The sequence below is a fragment of the Temnothorax nylanderi genome, unplaced genomic scaffold (genome assembly GCF_030848795.1).
Source record: "Temnothorax nylanderi isolate EJ_2023f unplaced genomic scaffold, tnyl_v1.0 TNYL_tig0069_pilon, whole genome shotgun sequence".
Lineage (NCBI taxonomy): Eukaryota > Metazoa > Arthropoda > Insecta > Hymenoptera > Formicidae > Temnothorax > Temnothorax nylanderi.
The window spans coordinates 297,501-321,366 of record NW_027249131.1 but is presented as its reverse complement, the minus strand read 5'-3'; the positions used below and the strand labels follow the sequence as shown (position 1 = coordinate 321,366).

General features: G+C 37.4%; 1 protein-coding gene across 5 annotated transcripts in view; it reads right to left on the bottom strand.

Moving 5' to 3' along the window:
• The window catches only part of Galphaq (G protein alpha q subunit), a 38,216-nt gene that overhangs the window by 6,548 nt on the left and 7,802 nt on the right, over window positions 1-23,866 (bottom strand). For 2 of the 5 annotated variants that reach the window (XM_071708524.1, XM_071708523.1), the window contains exons 2-7: window positions 5,637-5,821; window positions 4,672-4,826; window positions 3,766-3,894; window positions 2,904-3,032; window positions 1,056-1,185; window positions 821-974 (exon numbers count right to left, since the gene is read on the bottom strand). In XM_071708524.1, coding sequence (XP_071564625.1) covers window positions 821-974; window positions 1,056-1,185; window positions 2,904-3,032; window positions 3,766-3,894; window positions 4,672-4,826; window positions 5,637-5,821 — 882 coding nt within the window. Of the gene's footprint in view, window positions 1-354; window positions 463-820; window positions 975-1,055; window positions 1,186-2,903; window positions 3,033-3,765; window positions 3,895-4,671; window positions 4,827-5,636; window positions 5,822-23,866 lie in introns of all 5 variants that reach the window. The other 3 variants (XM_071708525.1, XM_071708522.1, XM_071708521.1) reach the window with 3 other exon arrangements.

Below are 23,866 nucleotides of genomic sequence, written 5' to 3'. Positions count from 1 at the left end.
TTCAATAATTACATAATATTTTACAAAGTTGTAAATTACAATACAGGATGCGACGAACGTTCTAATTATTGCTATTAGATTAACTAGCTTGAATCTACATACAAGTTAATTTTAATTTATCAAGATTACGTGCTACTGATTATGCGCAAAAATATATATAGGTTTGGCATTAAAATAGCCTTGCAAATAGATTATTACTAATAGTAAATAACCACGTGAATTCAGAAATATCGGAATGGCAAAGTTACAATAAAGAGCATGAGAGCCGCACGAAATATCATTACTAAACTGTTCGACAAATAACTAGAGAATCTACATTTTCTGCTCGGGACACACTCAAGTATTCGGACAGACCTGTCGCACACGTAAAGTGAGAGTAGCACATTCGATCAGGATCGGGATTAGAATTGAGATACACCTTTAAGATGAACTCCCTGGCCGGCACATCTTGTTGTTTCGGGCCTACACCATAGAACTTATTTATTTACCAATATCACAATTAACAATCTCATCACTTTATTCAGCCTGTACCTCGAGGTAAATTAACAATTTTACTAAAGAGCAATGTGTTTTGTTTTAATTTTTGTGAGAGCACTGCAATGGTGCAATAATGCAAGAACTTCAAATATATTTTTGTCTTTTGTTAAACATCTTGCGTGGGGAGTTATTTCCATTTTTAAATATGAGATAAGATCTAATCTCTGACTAATTAACAATCAGAATAAATATTTAGCATTTTACGTTAAATGGTTAATGATAATCCGTTTGCGGATTCTATTTGTATTTGTAAAAAGAGGATGCTTTTGATATCATAACTTACCATCATATTCCGGAAAGTAGTCGACAAGATGAGAGTACATAATCTTTTCTTCTAGCAGATCTTTCTTGTTGAGAAACAGGATAACAGAGGAGTGTTGAAACCAGGGATATGTTATAATCGTTTTGAACAGTGCTTTACTTTCTTCCATTCGATTCTAAAAAGAAATCAGACACAGGTAAGTTACAACAGCGTTGAAATTCATCGACAATTCCATCCATGAATGTATTGTAATTACCTCGTTCTCCGATTCAAATAGAATTTGATCATATTCACTTAGAGCTACTAAAAATATAATTGAAGTAACGTTTTCGAAACAATGAATCCACTTTCTTCTTTCCGACCTCTGTCCACCGACGTCTACCATCCTGCAAATAATATTCTGTTAAACCGAGTACTGTTAATAGCATATAAATGAAATATAGTCGAATCTTCGTATTTTTAATTTGTAATGATCTGTTGAACATCTCTTCCCTAATGCAGTTTAAGTTTCAGATTTCTGAAAATTTAGATTTATTGCTATTAAGAATTAATGTAGAAATCTACGGAAAAAATTGTATTTTAAAAGACTATTTTAAAATATTTTTAAGAGAAATATTTTAAAATAGTCTTTTAAAGAAAAAGATTCTAGAGAACTATTCTAGAGATAATAAAGAGAACTATGAAGATTCAGCTATATAATCTTCCCGACTACTGAAAAGTGTAGTCTATCGAATATAATTTCTACACGCTTTTCAATGTTTAATGTCAAAGTCAAGAAACGCATAGGACGAATCGGGTCATAAGATGAGTAAGATGGCCCTTAAATCTCGACAAATTCAACGAATCACATGCAATGCGTCGCTATTGTGACCTACGCGTTTACTATGCTGTGTTCTTCATTCTTTATACATTTTCAGAATCTTTTGTAGTTTGCAGTAAAAAAAATACAAGTAAAATAATATATATATATAGAAACTCTCTTTATATCTCTTTCATTAATAATGTGCGCTTGTAAATTACATTTTATTTAAAAAAATAGACTATTATGTATTGTATCATAAAAATTAAAAAAAAATACTTAAGCTCTCAATTTTATTAATAATCTATTATAAAACAAGCCAGTACATGTTTTCTTTTTTGACCCAATTTTGATTTACTCTACAAAATCCGCAAAACATCTAATTGTACATTTATAAAAAAGGGTACGTATTTATTATTCCCAATCGTAACTACGTAATTACAAATGATATTATTATAAAAATTTACCGCATGCACAGTAGCATTATTGTAACGATACACTGAACGAACAAACAAATAGCGAACGAATAGCGAATGTAAATTTAAGTTGTTAAAGTTTGATAATAAATTATTTATGCCATAATAAATGCAAACGCGGTACGTTCGTTAATGTTTAATTTAATTTAATTCATTCATGAGACACATTAAAGAAATAAATATTAATTTCAAATAAATTTATCTTTGCATTTGCTGTCCGTCCGCTTATGCCACCCATTTTAGCTAAATAATCTAATGTTAAAAAAATATAAAACACATAAAAAGACATGCAAACGTCGAAGCTTCTTAATTATATATATATATAAAATTATATATATATAATTATATACAATGTAACTCCTGTTTATCCTTCTCCTTTCTCGGGAAAATGAAAGAGAAAAGGATATCCATTATAAAATTATTTAATTGGATGTTGAATTTTGTTCCAATTTTTGTAACAACTAATTTTAAATATGTTTGTGTAATTAGTAGTAGTTTTATTAACAGTTAAATTAAAATGTTATTGAAGCGGTCGACTTAAAAATAAATTCTATATTAGGTACATCTTATTTGCATTTCAGAAGTTTAATTCCTTAAAATGTATTTCTATATTCCCTAGATTTTCTATTGTTCTAGACTCTCAATTATTCATTAAGAAAACGATTTATTTTAAATTTATAAAAAAAAATCATTCAAAATTATTTCAATGAGAAAAAGAAAAAGATTTAATTGGTTCACATTGCTTCCTAAGTATGGATATATCTTGCGATGCTAAAAAATGCAAGTGCATGTTCGAAGGTTTAGAATTGGATTGAAAGACTATTAGTACCTAAATATGATGGAGTCCAGATCAAATGGATATTCTATAATTCCGGTGGTGGGAGCTCGTGCCCGGAGGATGTCTTGCTCGGTCGGAAGGAAATCGGGCTTTTCGATACGCTCTAGGTCACTAAGATAACTGCAAAACGAAACAAAAAGCTGCTGTCTGGAAGTGCATGCCATGCGTGGTAACTTAAAAAAATATATATATGTAATCAAAAAACAAGGGAATATGAAACGTTTCGTATGAAACAATTCTCATACATGCTTGTCCAGTGGTTTAGCCTGAAAGAATTTTTTGACGCTGATGCCGAGTCCTGAGACTTACTTTGGTACGTTTTACGACATATTTTTGTTTTCGAAATACATAATTTGTATATACATCACACAGATTTCTTTAAAATACAAAAGCAAAGTCAGTTGTGTTCGTATATTTAGATCTCAGATAAAGTAGAGATATCATATGTGTAATAATCACATACATCCACAAATTTCAATTTTTATCAACATTAGATATAAAAAAAGAGTTAATAGTTTGCTAGTGAATTTCAGACCTTCATAAAACAGAAACCAATTAAAATTTTTCATTTTTATCTATGGAATCAAGTCAATTCAATGAGTATAGGCTTATCGCCAATTAGCTTTGTTTACATTTAATGGAGCGTAGTCACAGGACTTAAATAGCATCACGTAGAACGGGGGGGGGGAGATAGGTGAACACTTAATCGAACAGCGAATCCCAGGTGCAAATCACAGAAAACGAAGAAAAAAAATGCAGAAATGGCCCGATGCAGGGTGGTTTTGCAGGCGCAGGCAGGCAGCTCGCTCCTTCTCTCATCATCTTCGTCGGCCGACCCGAGAGACACACATACCTAAATCGGATCTCTTCCAAGTCAAAGGGATATTCAATTATACCGGTGGTGGGCACTCTCACACGAAGAATGTCCTGTTCTGTGGGGAGGTAGTTTGATGCCGCGACTCGATCTATCTCCATTAGGTAACTGAAACATCGTGTTCTCAATACCCGGTGTACAGGAAGGAGATGGAGAACAAGGAGGAGTGTGGAAGGAAGTAAAAGCCACCGTGAGAGAATTAAATCGTGTCCGGTGAGCGCGTGAATATCGTAAGCATTGCTTCGAAACGCAAACGCAAGATGGATCAGGTGGGCACGTGTTTGAACAAGATTCCGAAAAATCTCGGTAAAAGGTCTCTGAAATGAAGAGCTTGTTGAAAGGCCTTAAGTCAACTGTCCTCCTCTTTCTGTCGAGAGAGAAACTGAATGGAAATATGTTCCTACACACACGTTGTGTGTTATAAGACACGTTTCTGTTCAAAATTGAACTAAGCCCTTTCGGAAGTGAGCTGTTATGCTTGCGTGTTCGGGAGGCGGAAGAGATACAAAGTATCTCTTTCATGTGATCGTACACAATTCCGACAAGAAATCTTTCTTGTTAATTTAGTTTTCTCCTTTCGCTCGATCGGAATTGTACAGACGCACTGACGAAATAAAATAATTTGTTTGCAAAACGCAGAAGTGTTTTTGATGCTTTTCTCAAGAGAAAATCCCTAATTTGTTGAAGACAAAATCAACGAGAAAATGACAAAGGTGCGGTGAACCTGGGTCGTTTTGTTGTACGACTTCTTCGGCGAGGAAGGTCCGGGATGTTACAGACGGAGGAACGGAAGGATAATCTCTCGGTAATATGTGTGGACGGAGATAACGCGCGTTCGGTTCCGCGAATAGGAGACGCGGTGCGATCGGCAGCTGGAATACTCACTACTTGGCGGAATCCGTGAGCTGGTATTCTCGTCTACGATCGTAGCACTCCTGTATACCCGCGTCCGCCCACAGGTCCTTGATCGCCTCCACGTACGGGCTCTCGAACGTCGTAACTGTTTCGAAGTCGACGCTCCGCACCAGTTCCGCTTTTTCCTGGAAAGGGAGAGGAAGAGAGACGTATGAGTCTACGGAAACGGCGAAGCGGAACCGCGACATATGCGATTTATGTGTTATACGATTTCCGGTCCGGCGCGGCGTATGTACGGTCGGGACGTAAGTACGATATCAAGTGTGCAATACGAAGTTATCATTAACCTTCTGATATCCGACGTGTAAAAAAAGTTAAGTGCGCAGCTCTGCATATATGCAAAGCGACTTTTCGACGCTCCGTGTACTCTCTCTTATGAGGTTCAAACTAAAAACGCGCGGCTTTGCACATCTGCTCTCATATCATCACAAAAATCGTGCAAAGAGGGTGCAAATGGTTCAAAGAGTTTAAATTTGTAAAGAATTATTTTTTTAAATATTTTTTAAGATTCCTTGAGCAGTCATTATTTATTTTAAAAAATACTCAGAATGCTATAAAAAATTGCACATTTAAGAGTTAAGGCTTTAATTAAAACTTTAACATGAGGCCTGACCTGCGTGCGATCGTAATGACGGATTTAAAACATTTGATATTATATTCAAGGTATATACACCTGGAATTGAAAACGCAAAATTAAACATGCGATAGGATCTGTAAACTAATTAAAGAAAGCAAAAATTATAAAAGGTATATTTTTGTGTCAAGATGCTGCCTATTTAAAGTCATTTATACCGACCGGCACTCCAATTTCCAAAATACATCGAAGAATTAATAATTTAACGCATTTTGCAATTTATTGCTGCCATAAAATCTTCCTTTAGAGACTTTAGACCAACTGACCACAAGCAATTGGCCAGGTAGTGAACGATACGTACTATATTCGAGGAATCGCCGTACTGGATCTTCAGGAGATCCATCGCCCGGATCATGGACTGCATCGCCATGAAAATGTTTTGGTACACAAGTTTGATAAACCCTCTCTTGTCCTCGTCCGAGTAGCCGGAACCGTGGATAATCCTCATCTGCTTAATGAAGGTGGACTTGCCCGACTCGCCGGTACCTGCGACAAAGTTTCGGGTCTCGATTAGCTCCGCTGTCAAAGTAAATAGATAAGCACCGGTGTCCCTCCCTTAGGGAGTGAGAGACCGTGCGGAGATTTCCGATCAGATATATCCAAACTTTTTAAACGAGATAACGGGACGCAGATTTTTAGCGATAAAATTAGCAGATAATTAACGAATTATTAAGACATAAATTATTTAACTTTGCAGTAACGAGAACGAGCGTTCTGAAATTATTAATTAAAAAGATAGAAAGGCGATATTGAAATCTAGAGAGACAACATACTGCTCCGATTGATTATTTCCACTTCAATCGGCAGAACACAACGAAACGTCGCAAATTAACAGGAAGCATCTACGCGTCGCGCGTAAAATTTAATTCCACTAAATATATACATAATATATACAAATGTTGATTACTTTGAAAAAAAAAAAAAAAATTCTCGTGATGCCAGTTTCTAGCATTCGAACACGTTCGCGACTTCGCGCCTTGCGGCTCGCGCGAAGATTGTCCGCTTCTGGGAAACAGTGGGACGCGACTATGTCGGTCAGATGCAAGTGGAGGGAGGGGGGTTGCTGCCAGCGGCGGCAGCAGCAGCAACAGCAACGGCGGTGGTGGTTCTGGCGCTGATGCTGTTGCTGGCGGCGGCGGGGCGGCGCGGCTGTGGGGTGGCGGCGGCGGTGGTGGTGGCGAGCGTGTAGGTGGCGCGTGTCGCGTCGCCACCGTCGTTTCCTCACGAAATCATGAATGAACGTGGCCGCACGCGGCCGGCGCGACGCGCGGCGGTTTTCTTAACCTTACGAATATCTCTCCCAACGGCAGGATAACGATGCTGCTTTGCATCGGGAACGTTACTCGAGTTACTCGGCCTTTCCTTGAAATTAAAACTTTGTGAAAGAACATGATTCCGGACTTCCGTGTTTAATCCTAGCTAGCCACACTTATTTTCGAGTCCTTTTCGCCATACTCCCGCGGTCCGTGAGACCGGAGCGACTCTTTCGCATTGCCATTTTCATTCTAATTAATATTTTTAAGCTTGTGCTGTGTAGAAATTGGAAATACAGACTCTGAATAAGATGTTTATGATAATATCAAGAAAATGATTTGAAAATTTAAACTAAGCTTATTATAAGGAAACTAGAAAATCATGTTATTATGTGAAAATAGTCCACTGGAGTGTAGCGAGCTAGGGTTAAGATAAATCATGAGAGATACAGAATATCGGCAGATAACTTTTAATAACGCTTAAAGATAACGATAGGACATTTATTAAGTGATATAAAATATCTCATAAATTCATAAAATACCCTAATTGATAGATAAATTAAGAATTGAATAAGTAAAAGACTTTCGGACTGAACGGAGGAACGTTTAACTCTTTCAGGATTATAAAATACATATACAAAAGCTATTGATGGAGATAATGCTACGAATGCATTCAAAAGAAATTTGGACTTTACCTACATAGAATGGTAAAAAATTACTACAATAAAGCATATGCAAAACACTCAATTGTTCATTACAAATTGAGCGAGGTTTTTTTGGAGTTGAAAAAATTCAATAAGAGAACGAGGTAAAAGCCAATAATTCGTATCTAAAATAGACCTTGTAAATTATGAATTAAACTCATCCGTTGCTCTTCAATGCTAAAATCTTTCATTTCAAATTTCTGATACTCCTCATTATCGATTCATTTAGTACAATATTTACAAGTTTCGATCGATAGCTTCCCTGGAAATTTTTTTCAGCTTCGTCGAAAGATCTATCATTAAAATTCAACGATCGAGAAGAGAGGCGCCGCGCGTTCCGGGTATATCAGTATACTTCGAGATTCGAGGAATCCCTCCCAATTCCGTCCAGATAAGGAAAGGAGAAGTATGTTTGCTGCTACCCAGTGCTGTGTAATAATGTTGGGCGCGTAACCTGAATCGATCTTCATGCACGCGAGGGACACGCTGGATGCAGAGGAAAGAGCTTTTTATGCCGCGTCGCCAAGAAAAGACGCTTCTCGCGCGCCCACAAGCACCGCCTTTCTCCGCCTTAATGAGGATGCAAAAAGGCCACCGGGCATACGCGGTGCGCCTTTTATCGATAAAGACGGCCGTGTGTTATCAATCGAAAAAACGCACGGGATACCCCTCTCCCCCTCCACTCGATTGGGAATTAACTCTTCGCGCCACGATAAAAGAAAAAAAAACAGCTTTGCATTAAAAAAAATTCGAAAGTCGTTAATTGAAATTGTCGTGGGATTTCCTTCACTCGTCGATTACTCTTCTAACGACCGTGATCACGAATTTATCGTGTAAAACTTCAGGATACTGTGTGGAAGCGAATTTTTAGAAGCGATCTTTGAATGTTAAGTGGAAATTATACGCCACGCAAGATAATTGTGAAATTACTACACTAGATAATCCTGTATTGTCATAATAGTAATTTCACAATTACTTCACGCGAAATTATGTTGTCTTTCAATAACAGGAAATGTGAAAGGCAAAGTCCAATTTCTTGTGCGGAAACGTTATCGGTTTCTGGTTATTATGTTCGGGGCAATCTAGTATTTTTTTTTTAATTAGAAATTACATAAAGTCTGATTGTCTTCCCGAGATCTACGAGGGAATATCAATCTCCCAGACGAAGAGTCTGTTTAGACGCGTTTGTCAACTTCGCTGAATCCCGGACTCGCTTAAATCCTAGCGAGTTATTGTGCGATGACGAAACTTCGCACGTGCAACAACAGCGCGATTATACCTACGATAGGGAGAACATGGTGCGTTTGTCGTGCTTGTTTGCTTAGGTGCTTAAGATTCTCTTTGAAGTCTATATCTTCGCGGAGTTACGGCTCTATCGCTGATCAATGCCGACGATGATTACACCCCGGTGACTGCATCGCGCGCTAATTTTCTCGCGCGAGTCACGCTCAGTTATTATATTAATCGCGGCACGATTAATTAAACTAGGTAATTCCCCGTCGGATCGCTTTTCCAGAAAATTGACCGGAGAGTGGCGGACTTTCTTTATTACTTAATTTTTCTACTTTGAATAATCGTCATCACCGAATCCACACTCCTGCGAAATTGTAGTTCCATTTATATATTTACTTCGGCGTCACTGTATTTTATTGTATTTTCACATAAAAGATGCATTTGAGTGTATTCAGGCAAATCAAAAAAGTGATTTTGTTGATTTTTTTTATTCTCCCAATTTAAAGATAAAAATACTAAAATAAATATCAAGTTGCTAGGATAATCTTTTCACCGACAAAATTAATCTTTCATCTCTACTATATATTAGTGATATTCATAAAAAATAAAATCTCTTTCATTCGTCGACGGATTTCACGATCACTCTGTATAGACGCTATTTCAATTTCACGCGACGCGTGTTCGTGGCGCGAGTATTAACGGGTTAATATTAGCCTCGCAACAACATTCTCCGATTGTGTGGGGACATCGGCTGGCGTTGGCAACGACTTCGCGGGATCCCAATCGACTGTTGAACGCCAAGAGGAAAAGCGAGGTGAAGCGTAGGAACAGCGGGTTAATGAATGAATGAGAACCGACGGTGGGCGGGACGCACAACCCAGGCTGTCTTCCGGTATTCCTTCAACGGCGTAACTAAAGCTAGAACTCTCGTTCAACCCGGGAAAGAGAGGAGAGAGAGAGAGAGAGAGAGAGAGAGAGAGAGAGAGAGAGAGAGAGAGAGAGAGAGAGAGAGAGAGAGAGAGAGAGAGAGAGAGAGAGAGAGAGAGAGAGAGAGAGAGAGAGAGAGAGAGAGAGAGAGAGAGAGAGAGAGAGAGAGAGAGAGAGAGAGAGAGAGAGAGAGAGAGAGAGAGAGAGAGAGAGAGAGAGAGAGAGAGAGAGAGAGAGAGAGAGAGAGAGAGAGAGAGAGAGAGAGAGAGAGAGAGAGAGAGAGAGAGAGAGGAGAGAGAGAGAGAGAGAGAGAGAGAGAGAGAGAGAGAGAGAGAGAGAGAGAGAGAGAGAGAGAGAGAGAGAGAGAGAGAGAGAGAGAGAGAGAGAGAGAGAGAGAGAGAGAGGAAGAACTTAACCCCCCATGGAATTATTTTCCCTCCGGGAAAAAGTACGCTGACTCCGCTGATCGAAACTCCCGATCGCGGCTGGCAGTACAGACGCATTTACGAATTCATTTCTCCGGCCTTCTTGCCTTCGAAAATCGTTTGACGCGATTAAGACTTAGGTACTCAAGCCAGCACTGATCTCAGTTAACGTTTTAAAATAATGTTTTATTTTAAGATTCGCATAAAGAGACATGAAAAATCTTGCAAACTTTGATATCGTGAAATCTAAATTTTTAATTTTTCCAAGGCTCCTCCGATGTGAAAGATCTTTGAGGATTGATGTAAAAAGAAACGAGTAGATATAGAAAAAAATTAAAACCCGACGATTGGAATTGCAAATTACGTGTTAAGAAAAAAAAATGTACAAATGCGAGAATCAGGAAGACATGGTATTTAAGTTCGATGATTAATTAAAAAAAAAAAGTCCCCTTTCATATATGCGCTGCCTCGCGTTCCTGAAAACAGGTTGCTAGGAATGGATTGCGGTATATACCGAAGTATCCGTTCTTTCTGCACGACAAGTCCGACCGGTGTGTATTCGAGAGACATCCTGGACGATCATCAAGGACAACGACGGATCAGAAATACGCGGAGATGAGAAAACAACTCGGCTAAAATTGATTTCACAACGCGCATAACTTTTTTTCTTGTTTTCTTTTAAAATATATATGTAATTGTATTAAAATGTAATATAACTGTGCGGTTGTACCGCGCGCGAATAAAATAAGACAAATTCTTGTACCGTGCGTGGATATATGCTGAAGCTAAATCTGGGAAATATATCTATGTAAATCTATGTAAATCAGCCTCGTATTCCGGATATATTTAGATGCCCGAATAATCAAATGTTTCTGCGATTCGACTTTAAAAGATTTAACTACTCGAATTCTCGATTCGAATTATAGGAGATTAGATGAATCGTTTAAGATTGTCATTTTGTTTTATAAACTTTATTTTAATATCGTGCTTCTTTTACGGCACGTAAAACGTTTTTATGCCACGTCATATCGTCAAGTTCTTCTGAATCTTTAACGTTTGCGAACAATGTCTCTTTTGCATATATTTTTACGTCGCACTGACAAATTCTAATTTTACCGATAAAATACAAAGACGCTTCCAACGGTATAAAATTCGATTTCTGAGACCGTTCCGAATGCCGGTAATATTTGAAATTAACTCGAGCATTCTCAATTAAGAATCGTTACATTCGAATTTATTCGATTAATTTCAAGTAAGGTGACTATTCGATTATTTTAATTTCAGTTAAGTTGTTCTTCCGGCGGATTCCGCGACGCCCCTCGCGCGAAAGGACGAGGCATCGCTCCGCCCTGCACGACGACGACGATCGACACCCTTCTTCTTCGACGTATACCGTTGGCGGGCGAAGGGAAAAGCCCGAATCGACGGACGTGTACGCGCCAAGCGCGGAAGCTTTCCGGGGCGGTGGAAGCTCCGCCGTCGCCGGGGGTGGGTCGATAGATGCCGACGTGGAGAGATAGGGCGAGAGGGAGAGAGAGGAAGATAGATAGTGAGTGCCGGTTAGAATGAGAGAGGAAGGCAGAGCACAGGGCTCTTTCGTCTCCCAGGCCGCAGCACCACCGCGCCCCGATATTTGCGCGCCACCCTTTGCCGGCACCTTTAGGCGGCACTCACACCGAATTGCACACGTTGAGTTCGTACCCGGATGTGAACCGTCTCAATGGGTTGTGGAAATAATGCTGGACATGCGGGACCACTAAAAATTTCATGAGAAACGTACGAGAAACGTGGGGAGAATCTACCGGTTGCGTTCCAAGATACATTTCTTACATCATGTATATTACAATAGATACTATTATATTTTCAATAATTGCCAAATAATTTCTTCCTATTATATATAATTTCTTGATATATTCTATTTCAATGCATAAAAATAATTATAAAAAATGGTTTATTACACAAACGTATAGAAAATTTAAATTTACAATGTACATTATTTTATGTAAGGTATTCACATATATAACCGTATGTAGAAAAGATTAATAAAGATAAATATATTTTAAATACATTTTGCTAAATTGTTATAAAGAATTTTTTCATATACGGGGACATTAAAAGTCTAAGAATGTGATGGGTCATTTTCATAATTATCGGCATATGTGCCGAAAAGTAGAGTAAAATATAATAAAAAATCATAATATTATTACATATACATGTACAGAAAAAATAATAAAAAATAAATTCAAATGTTGAGAAAATGCAAATATTAAAGTTCCTATAATTTAACTGTGTCATGTGATACTCATGATAATGTATACCGTGATAATGCATAAGATTTATGAACTTTTCCTCCAAAGATAACCCGAAACGCACCGACAATGATTCTCTGAAAATCATGTTTTGTATGAATTGCGTACAAAACTTTACCCGCGAGAGAGATATCCTCCTTCGTGTTTTCCGCGAGGCTTCCGCGATTACGAATATAATTTGTAAACCTAAAACAATGTTTTTCCTTTTGCATTATTATGTCGTACGATTCATTTTTACTCAGCCCGAAAAATGATTTGCTATTTTATTCGACGCAATCAACTCGCGCGAAACGTCATTGCGAAATAATTCCTCTGAACATAACGTAAAACAAAGCGTACGCGGTTCTTCCCCGGAATTAATTTTTACTGCGCGATAAATATACAACGAAAAATTAACCGGCACAAATTCAATAATGCGAAATGTCGAAATATTATTTCCCATGTTGTATATTTTGCGCAACAAATGACCAGGCACACACACACCCCGTATAAGAGGCCGGCCAATTTTGACGTCGTGTCGGTCACGCGTTGATATTTTAAACGTATCGATCGAACTTGCAAATACACTCGCGGTCCCCGGTATCGCGGTGAGTGCCGATTGAATTAGCCCGTTCGCGAATGCGAAATATGCAAATCACTAAGTATTTACGCAATTCGTGTAAAACGTTACACATGCTATGATAGCCCGGACTTCCATTAGCCGCGCTCAACAGCGGTAGTCTGCTCTTCGCTAGCGATACCCGGTATTAAACGTTGTTACGAGCAATTAAAAGATTACACCTAACAATTTTGTAAAACATTAAGTAACTGTAAAAGTATACTGAAAAAGATATTTAAAATACCGAATGTGTTTATCGAAAACCGTGAGCTTCCTGATCCGTTTGACATAAGCAAACGTCATCGATATACGTCATCGGTATAAGATGCATGTTTTGATAATAGCATAAGATGCATGACAATGTTACAGAGCTCAACTGTCGCGACTCAGAGATCAGCACGCGATAAACTTTTTAGCAACTCCGAAAAGATTTAGCACAGTCGGATTTAATACAATCGGATTAGATTTAATATTTTGACTTGCGAATAATCCTTCCAGTTTTTTCGAATATCATCCGAAAAATTGGATTGTGTGAAACGGCTCTGTAACTGCGAGAGATAAAAATCTGGGGAATTATTTTTCCGGATAACGTTTCTCCTACAAATTGTTAGATTTTAATATTCATTGATTTTGCTGTGAAATAACTCACTCTAAATTTTCAATACTAAGATCGATTACAATGCTATGTGTATTTGTTCCTGTATAGACAGTTTATTATCGGCGAACCATCTACGACAGAATCTGAAATAAAACCGGATAATTATTTTCCTATAGACGACATTTGTTCCACTTTTCAGATTCTAATATTTATCGATTTAAAAAAGCTTGATTCTAAATTTTACAACGTATAGTACTATTTGTTTTTGCTTTACACTTTTTTGTCGGATACTCCAGTTATCTCTAGTACAATTCATTGTCGGCGAATTATCGATAGAATCCGAAATGAAACAGCGATTGGCGAACACGTTTGAAAGAGATCCAAATGCCTTGGGACCGTTTTTCGAAACTTAAGCAATAACTTCCGTTGATATATTCACTGGCGTTTGATAATTTCACTCAATCGCGAGAAGTTGTTAGCGGTCGCATTATCGACATGTGCGGATGTGTGGTTTGTCTATACATGGTTTTCCGCGGCGTTATGACAATGACAATACACGCGTGTGATTATCGTAATTTAATTTATCGCTTCTTGCTCATGTGTTTATTCGAACGTTGTGCCATGCCGCGCCTATAGCGCATTGTATCGAACGTAGCGAATAGATGTATAAAAATGATACACCATGTCTCGCAATCATTCACTACTATCTAAAAGTACTTGAAAGTTCGAATGTAATCTACGCAATTAAATTAGATTATTAATTATATTATATTATATTTATACTATATTAATTACATTTTGTATTATATTATAATTAATTAACACATCGCATGAGGAAAAAAATGCAGATTAATTTAAGTATGAGGAAAATCCAAATAAATTTAAGTATAAGAAAAAAAAATGTAAATTATAATTTAAGTATGACGCGCAGTCAAAACTAAAACGAAGCTAGCTCGAAGGAATAAAGGATTAAGCTTCAGCTTGCGAACAAATCACGCAGTAAATTTAACAAAGCACAGAGATCACGAGGCATCCCCTAAACGGAGCTCCGTAAGTTTATTCCGTTTGCGAGGATCGTGCGTAATAAAATATTCAAAAACCCTCGTTTTAGCGCGAACAGAAGCAGCGAGAGAGAGATATATTGTCCAAGCAATTCGGCAAAATATTTTCGTTATGTGCATATACACATGCACATACCACGTATGCGCGTACGGCATAGCGAATAACACATCAAAATACAACGGAACACACCAATTATACACGCCAATAATTATACACACATTTTATGAAATGTAAATTATACACTAATAACAGCGTACGATAATTAACATGCCAATATAGCGGTAATTAAATTGAAAAATAATAAAAATAAAATATATATACACACTGAGAAACCCATTTTGTTGAATCAACTAAATCTTTGGTTGGATATGAAGCAAACCAATTCTTTAGTTAATATAACAAAAAATTTGGTTAACATAACAAAAATTGTTTAACATAACTAAATTTTTTGTTATGTGAACCAAATTTTGCTCCATATCCAACCAAAGATTTAGTTGATTCAACAAAATGGGTTTCTCAGTGCAGTAACACATGAGTAACGTAGCGTCTAACGAATATCTCACAAAGCTTTAATTAACAATATACTTTCTTTAAATATTATATTATTCAGAATTATTCTGTTCTAATTTCATTTCTGACGCTTAATTCGCAAAAATCTTTCATTTTTCGATAATTTTATTAAAGAAAGATCGATTCCAAAGGAATACGTAAAAATTGCGACTAATTTGGAGCATACACATTGCTCTATTGCAAAATTGAATCCGACGTACATTTGGGCTTCTCGTCCAAAAATGATTTCGAAAGCACGTACCTAATTCGGTTACGGACGTCCCATCATTATCGTGCGACACCCTGTTTGCGAATAAGCCTTTGTTTCTCGCACGACTATTGCTATTAATTACCTATAATTATTATTTGAACGCGCGATACACGATAAGCGACACATTCGTTCAGTGGCACCTCATCCCGATCCATTTGATCAGTTTAGAAACGCGCGGCGTTAAATACATTTTCCACTTTAATTAAACGCCGCTTAAGCGCCGCTATCGAATTACTAAAATTACAGCCTTCTGATCTCGCACTGTCCCCTTCGAATAATAATTAACCGATTAAGACCTTATAAACATACGTTAAATCTCCTTAATTTTTCAAAGACAATCTACAATAATGGCAATTTAATCCTTTCGCGCCAGCGTGTCCACTACATTCTAGTACATCCTATATTAACCAGTGTCTGCCCCTCTCCTCTTTGAAATTGATGAAAGAAAATAAAGCTAATTAAACTGCAAGGGTTATAAAATCCAAAGGTAAAAATTAACGTAAAAGAAACAACTAAAATTGTCTTTCACATTGAAAGATATTCGTAATATAGAAATAAATTTACAAACTTTACTTTTTTGTTTCCCCAAACGACCTTTTCTTTCGGATAAAACATTGGATGCCGCGGACGCTCTAAAAAATTAATTCCAATTTAAATTATCCGCGATTCGTTCGCGAGCAATGTTGTATACGCGCGACACACAATTCAGGGAGGGGAATGCACCGGGAGGTATTGAGAGATCAATTCGGTACAGCCTTCCCATAGAAATAATTGTTTATAAATCGCCGGCGTGTGTTCATGCCCTCTCCCGCTTTCTTTCTCTCCAGGAGTAACATCATATCGTCTGTCGTCGGTGCACGCGCACAATGCACGTGAAAAGTTGCGCGCGCGGCTGTAAAAGTCTTGTCGGCGGAGGCCTTTGGCGCACAATCGTGACATTATTTCCCGTACTGAATGCCAACGCCGTTAGGTACATTGTTCAGGCGCGACTGAATGAGCACCGATTAAAAATAAATGGCTATATAACACCGCTGACGTAGGGAAGCAATTTTAGTTATTAAAGAGGGACGCTCCCGGAGAAAAATAAAATGTTGCGTCCGAAGTAAAGGTGAGGTATCGATAAAATGACCAGTTTTTCTGCGACTCGGAGCCCGATACCCTTTCCCTTCCCTTGCGTAAGAAGGGTAAATTACAATTAACCCTTGAAACGTCACGTTGGAGTATAATGCGTCACGAGCCTTTAGAAAATGCGGTGAAACTCCCGCGTGACATTCTTCGCTAATTATTTTTAAACAGTGATTTTTGACTCGCCGATATCTCTATACTCAGATTCCCAAGAAATCTCTTCGACCTATTATCCAGTGACGAGAGATATACGGAGAGAATTGATTTGCGATTGAAACCGCTGTGCCTGTTAGACCCCAGTGTGGCGTTCGAGGTTGACTCCTGAAGCGTGACGTTTGAGGATTATCTCACTTCAATTAACATTATTGTTTATTTTAACCAATATTGGGTATTTAATAAAGAAAAGAATATGTACTCGTTATTTGCGTAATTACCGCATCTGTAAGGTGTCCTATAATTGCTCTTATTTTTTATGACATATTAAAACGATTAAAGTACAATTTTTTGTAAAATGTTCAATAGGTTTCTAGGAGAACGACTCGCATAAAGTTTCACAAACGCCAACAAAATGCATCCGGGTTGGATCGCTCAAGTGGAAACGATAATTCAAATCACATTTCCGCTGCCGCGCTAAAATTAATTTTGACGGTGCATGCGGAACGTTATATGATCGACGGAAAACGCCGTTTAATACTTTCCGTACCCGCTTGCCATTTGCACAACAATTTTCGAATCGTTTTCCTTAAAAAAAAAAAAAAAAATCGTAGATATTATTGCATAATCCTTCCGTATTTAAGGGGTTACGCAAGATGTTCAAAAGGAAAGGTCAATACTTCCGGAGATGATAGTAGCGGCCATTTCAAGCGAAAGGAAAGAGAAGTATTTTGAACCGAATAAGTAACATTTACTTGGCCAGTCAATAATTAACCCAATTAAGAATTTAATCGACTGTACTGGCAACGATTATAATCATCGTGACAAATCGTCACCGCGTTTCGACCAAGGATTCTGGTCATTCTAAAATTGATGTAATTTTAGATGCTTATAATATAAATAACGATTATAATCGTTACCACGATTATAATCATTGCCAGTACAGTCGATTAAATTCTTAATTGGGAGAAGTATTTTGTTTAAGTTATCGCGTGAGAACTTTATGTAAATAAATTGTGAGTAGATAAATTATTGGCAATTGTTTCCATAAACATATTTGTATAATAATGACGGTGGAAAACGTGCGTGATGTAAACAGGAAACTTGCACACAAAAAGCACAATAAATCGTTTTCTTTCACGTTAAAAATTGTTGTTTACGTCTGTCATCGATTTGATATTACAGCGTATTGTACATTTATGGAATTTTTATCCATATAAATAAGATTTATTTTCGTTACGCAGAAAATATTTCTATGTAAAAAGCAATTCTATTTTTTCTCTCTCTCTCTCTCTCTCTCTCTCTCTTTCATGCTAAATTGTATCTTTCGTTTCTATTTCGCTTGCGAGAGATAACGCAAAATATTGCCAATTTCTGGCAAATTTTTATGAAGTTATACAGATTGTCCTAGAACTGAACAAATGGAAGCAAAAATATCTCGTGAAATCTGGAGTCTGTTCTCATTATTTATTCCAAAAAAGTGTGACGGTACTAATATAGTCTTCGAGCTACAAGATATTTTTAAAAATGTTCTTTTCGTAAATTAAGTTTCACAGATATAAAAAAATTGGTTCTTCATTTATGAAAACGATTTTGTCTTAACAAAATTAAGATGACTGATATCGAATGCAAAAATAATAGCCGTCTTCAAATTTTCGCTGAATACAAAAAATTTACAAAAAAAAAAAGATAATATTGTCTATTTCTCGTCAATATATCGGGATGGCCCGTACAGTTTTTCTCTTTTACATGTATTTTCGAATGTAATATACACAATTGAAGTATCGACGGGTCGTGGAGTTACATTCCGTGCGGAGTCACGCACGCGTTTCGATGTTTACGCGATCCCCGTCTATATAAAAGCGATTAACGCGCGATTAACGACCGCGTGTTTTCAGCGATCGCGTGATTGCGCAATCAGCGACGGTGTTTCAGCGATTCAATGAGCTCTATTTTTAAACCCTGCTCACGGCCCGAGAAGCTCCACGGGGCTTTTTATCGGCTTATCTGTGTTTATCGCCTACCGCGAATAGGAGAGGAAACTCGCGTTATTTGTTGATCGTTAGCATGGCGATTGTTCGCCGCGTACACGTGGAATAATTTGGCGGCTTTTATTCCGAGTGTAACATTATATGTGGCGATTATTTTTAGAATCCGGTGCCGGAATCTCGAAACGAGAGAAGAAAAAGAGAGGAGGGAGGGGAAGAAGAGCTCCCTATGGAAACGCACGTGTCCAAAAAGGCATAGTTACGGCTAATGTGCGTTGGCTAATATATCGAAGGTAAAATATCGATACTTCGATAGTTCAAAGTGTCATAAGTATTCTTACATGAGTCGTGGGGTGCAATAGCGATGTGTAAAGCCGTGAATAAAAATGGATAAAAATATAACTTTTATATATACCAGGACTACTACATATATATGATATATATGACTGCGGCCTAATGTGAACTCTTAGATTCTTCATTTTATGATGAAAAGGTGACGCGGTAAAGTCACTGTATTTTATATTAAACAAAATTGGAGAGACAAAGGATCTTAATATCAAAATATCAAACCATTTATAGTTTTTCTGCTGTGAGCGATTAAAAATGAGAGGCTTTCCATAAGCTAAGCTTTAAAAAGCCAAATAAATAATAATCTTATTCGTTTTTAATAAGCATTTCAGTATAATGAAACTTTAATTTGTTTGTTAACTCAGATGTCGAAATTAATGTCAAAAATTAAAAAAAAATTTAATAGAGAGTGATTTTCTTTGATAGATATATTTATCAAGAAAAAATCGATTTGAGGAGAGATTTGTCAAAGCTTTTGCAGCAATTAACTCAGTAAAAACATGATATCTTGTAATCCAATATAAATGCATAAAACAGACAGGTATAATAGGTGGTATGTATAGTGCATATAGCATGATTTCACTGTGAATTGTTGATTTCAACGCGATTATCATAAGGAATCATAAATTCGACCAAAACCGAATATCGACGTCTTGCGACTGTCGCGGCAGTGAGTTAGCGCCGCTAGTTCGCCATTTAACGCGAAATAGACGGAATATTCGAAACTGGGATTAACGTAATATTCCGCTCGATCGAACGACATGCGCTACGGAAGCATCCATATGGACGCATATACTATACATACACACATACACACACACACACACACACACACACACACACACACACACACACACACACACACACATACGTGCACAGCGAGTGACACTTATATGTGCAAGATCCGTACGGAGTGTATGCAGATGCTCCCGATATATCGAACGCGCGTAAATTTGCTGTAACTTGCCAATGAAGATAATTAAAGATTATCTAGGATACATCGTGGAACAACGTTCTCCTCCTACCACGCGGCCGACTAAATTGATTGTCGCCCCGTTAAACGACAATACGCGATAAGATTCATTACTTGTCGTTACTCGCCTGATTACGATGTAACACGTATATAAAAGCGGTCGCATTTGTTAGCGCCGCGAAAGAGGGGCGAAGCAAACTGAGTAAACAGAATGAAAATAAATACTGATGCACACACGCAAAAAAAAAACCGGCTTCGTTATCGTCTGTCATCACCTTTTTTACCATATGTACCTCTTTCTTTCTGTTTTTTTTCCACTTTACATATGTATATTTTATCTTATCATATTTACTTTACGATTTTACAGTTTTCGTCTGCTGCATCTCTTATGCATAACGACGGTTAGCATAATATTTAATCCTCCGTCTGTACACGGAAAGAACGGTTTTGCTGAAGTATCTAAAAATTTAGCTATAGATACAGACCTGAAAATAATTTTGTTGCACCATCAAAATAATTATAGTAGGTCCCTGAAGTATGATGATAATGCTGTGAATAATTTTGACATTTTAGCAATCAGTTTGAGTGTTCTACATAATTATTTTGATGGTGCAACAAAATTATCTTCAGATCTGTATCTAGCTAAATTTTTAGATACTTCAGCAAAATCGTTCTTTCCGTCCACGGTGGTCGAGCCAAAGTGATACCTATCTGCTCGTAATTGTAAAACTTGCAAGCCTGCTAGAAAATATTAAATAAACAATGATTATCGAAATGACTATAAAATCGTCAACTACAATGTAGACAGATGTTTTGTGATCTTTTTTCAGATTTTTCTACGTACTTTACGTACTTTAAGATAAGGAAAAATAGCGTCAAACGTGACAGACCCACGTATACACTCCAACGGTGCAAAAGAAAACGTATACAGACGGAGGGTTAAATATCGTCAAAATTGTTGATTAAATGATTTTTTATCCCGCTTCTATACCTCGCGATGAGGAACTCGGAAAATGTTTACCGATTTCCCTGGTTCTCTTCGGTATCCTTCGACCAGTTTTAACTTCTCGCCGACTCTTTTCCAGGTTTCTACGGTTTCCCAGACTCGCAGCAATCCTGCATGATGTGTCAAACGCACGGCGAAAATAGCGTCGCGCGGAAAATACCTCGGCAAGGACCTTCGCGGGCTAATGCACACGGATTAAAAAATAAAAAATCGATTTTACGATAGGCTTATTTATAAGGGCTTAATTTTAGTTATTGCTCGCGCCGCAAATTGCCTAAAAATGACGATCTCCGTTTCGCGTTTAAAATGACATGGCTAATAGATTTTTGATACAATACTCCTTACAATACAAAACAGGTTCAATACTATCAATTGTTATTAATAATTATGTTAATATTATTTGCTTAAAACGGTCATAAAATATTTTGAGATGTTTATGGCGTTCAAAAATTTAACATGAAAAAGAATGCGATTATAATATTTGAGAAATTGCCATTCCATTGCAAAAAAAATGTAAGATACAATTTTATTGTAACAATGTACCAAAGTCAGATAACAAAATTGAATGACTGCTATTTGTAGAATATTTTAAATATGAAAGAGAAAACACAGAGAGAGAACGTTTTATCTCCAAACATACAATTGTTAAAAAATGTAGATTTATACAAAATTTTATTTTTGGTATTTCCTCATAAATCTTCAAGTATAATATATTATAATGTGATGCACCTCCGTGAGATATAATATAAATGCGTTGTAGTAAGAACGTATAATTTTTTAAGAACAAGGAGTTGATTTTTTCTTAGAGAAGATTTAAATGGATTGGTAGACTTAATTATGGAGTTATTTACCTCACTGAAGGCCTTCGCGGCTTAACGCACACGGATTAAAAATAACAAATCGATTTCATGATCGACTTATTTATAAGAGCCTAATTTTAGTTCTATACGACGACGCGCGACAGGACTTTCCTAAAGTAAAAATTATTGTAATTCAATTATGTTTTTTTTTTTACGAGATAACGGTAATATTCATAAATATAATAAAATATTTTGTATGCGTTATCTACCCCTTCCAAATTTATAGAATATATTTTTATCTTTTCAAGCCCGGTACACACAGTCCTTATTATCCTAAATGTTCTAAGAAAACCTATTTTAATTGTAAAAAAAAAATATATATATATACAGCACGTGTATTCTCGCGTCGATTCTTCGAGGAAAGAAATTCGGACGAATGCGGCATGGCTTGTTTAACACGGTGCATTTCGTTAAATAACGGCCATTCAGCTCGCAACCGTTTCTGTGCCACATTGTTCGACAAAAGGTCAGCGTGGTAGTAAGCCAGACCCGGCGCGGCGGGCACGCGGCTCGCACGCGGCTACGGAAGCGACCGCAATCTTTAATGTCACTACTTCCGGGGCCGCTGTTTACGAGCGCGCTAATAATACTCGGACGACCGGCACGGCGGCGGCGGCCGACTCGATACTACAGCGCGAATTACTACCAGCGGAATTTACTCCGGTGCTTTTTTTCCACAGACCGTCCAGAAATCTGCCCTTGCAGATTTCGCAGCTCGAGGTCAGTCAAAGCCCGGCATAGTCTAGTCACGTTCGAGCCTTTTCTGAGAGAGAGAGAGGGAGAGACAGAGAGAAGGAGAAAGAAAGAATTTTCGGCGAAAATATTTCGGAAATACTTCAATGAATCCGATGAATCGAGCTTGGTACGTCAAAAATCTTTGCATACGTGAGATGCAAAAAGGCGCGATAGCTGAAGATCGAGAGCTTAATTGGCGACAACTGGAGCTCTTATGAGAAGAAATGCGACCGAGAGAATCGTGCCTCACTTGTCACGCCGCTCACGTCTCCGCGACCGGAAGAACAGAGTCCGAGAGAGAGTATCCCGGTACTTCTTTCTGTGGTATCTCCGTTACTTCGATAACGGAAAAAGACAAAAGGTGGAAGGTGTGCCGAGATTATTTGAGGATTGAGGATGACGTGATAGACTGAGATCATACTTGTGACAAAACTCTCACGGATTGGTCAAATAAAGTGCCATAGCCGGCCTGCTCGTATCTTCGATTTAAAAAAGTTGCTCTAATTATAGCATTTAATTCTCTTAAATCGGTTCATGACTGCTCGTATAAACGCAGGATGATTCATACCTTACGAAACGTTAGGAGAGAGTTCTTAATTTAATTCCGATATGAAAATCTGTTCCAGAAAATTTAACAGTTATATATTTTGACTACATTAATGTTTATTTGCAGTAAAAGATGCAAACTACTTTTATCATAATAAAAAGATTTTAAACGTTTGTTAAAAAATTAAGTTTACTTAAAATTAAATAAAAAAACAAAGTCTTATTTACATTCCAATTACATTCTTATAGTTTAATTTTCGACGAAACCTTCATCTTTAATCGTCTTACAACTCGAAATTGTTTTTATGCCTCGCCATCTTTATATAAAAATTTTCGTCACCAATTTAAATAGAATAAATATTTTATATGTATATTACTTGCAAAGCATTTTGTGCAACAAATAAATTCTTAATATATAAACAAAATTTTGTCCCTCCCAAATTCAATTTATATTATTTATAAAATACTTTCACTATCTTGTGAAAGCTTCAGACCAAATGATCGTTGATATTAGAACAAAGTTTCAAGATAAAAAAAAGGCAAACATCTGCCGAATCATATAATGCTTGGGGAAAAAATTAACGATGTTTAATTAACGTGGTATTATTAGAATTATCTTGGTGCGGCAGATTTAATAAATTCTCACGGAGTCACGAAGTGGCAGCCACTCGCAATCGTACGGCGACAAAGAACTCGTCGCAGGATCACGTATCGTCCAATCGGGGTGTATCACGCGTTTAGCGGATGCATTCCACAAGAAAGAACGCGTACGCGCTCTCGATAACCAACGGAACGCGAAACCGCGTCAGGAATCGCGCGAATTGTTCTTCCAACCTCGCGCGAATTGTTGTGCCGCGAGCAGCGCGGA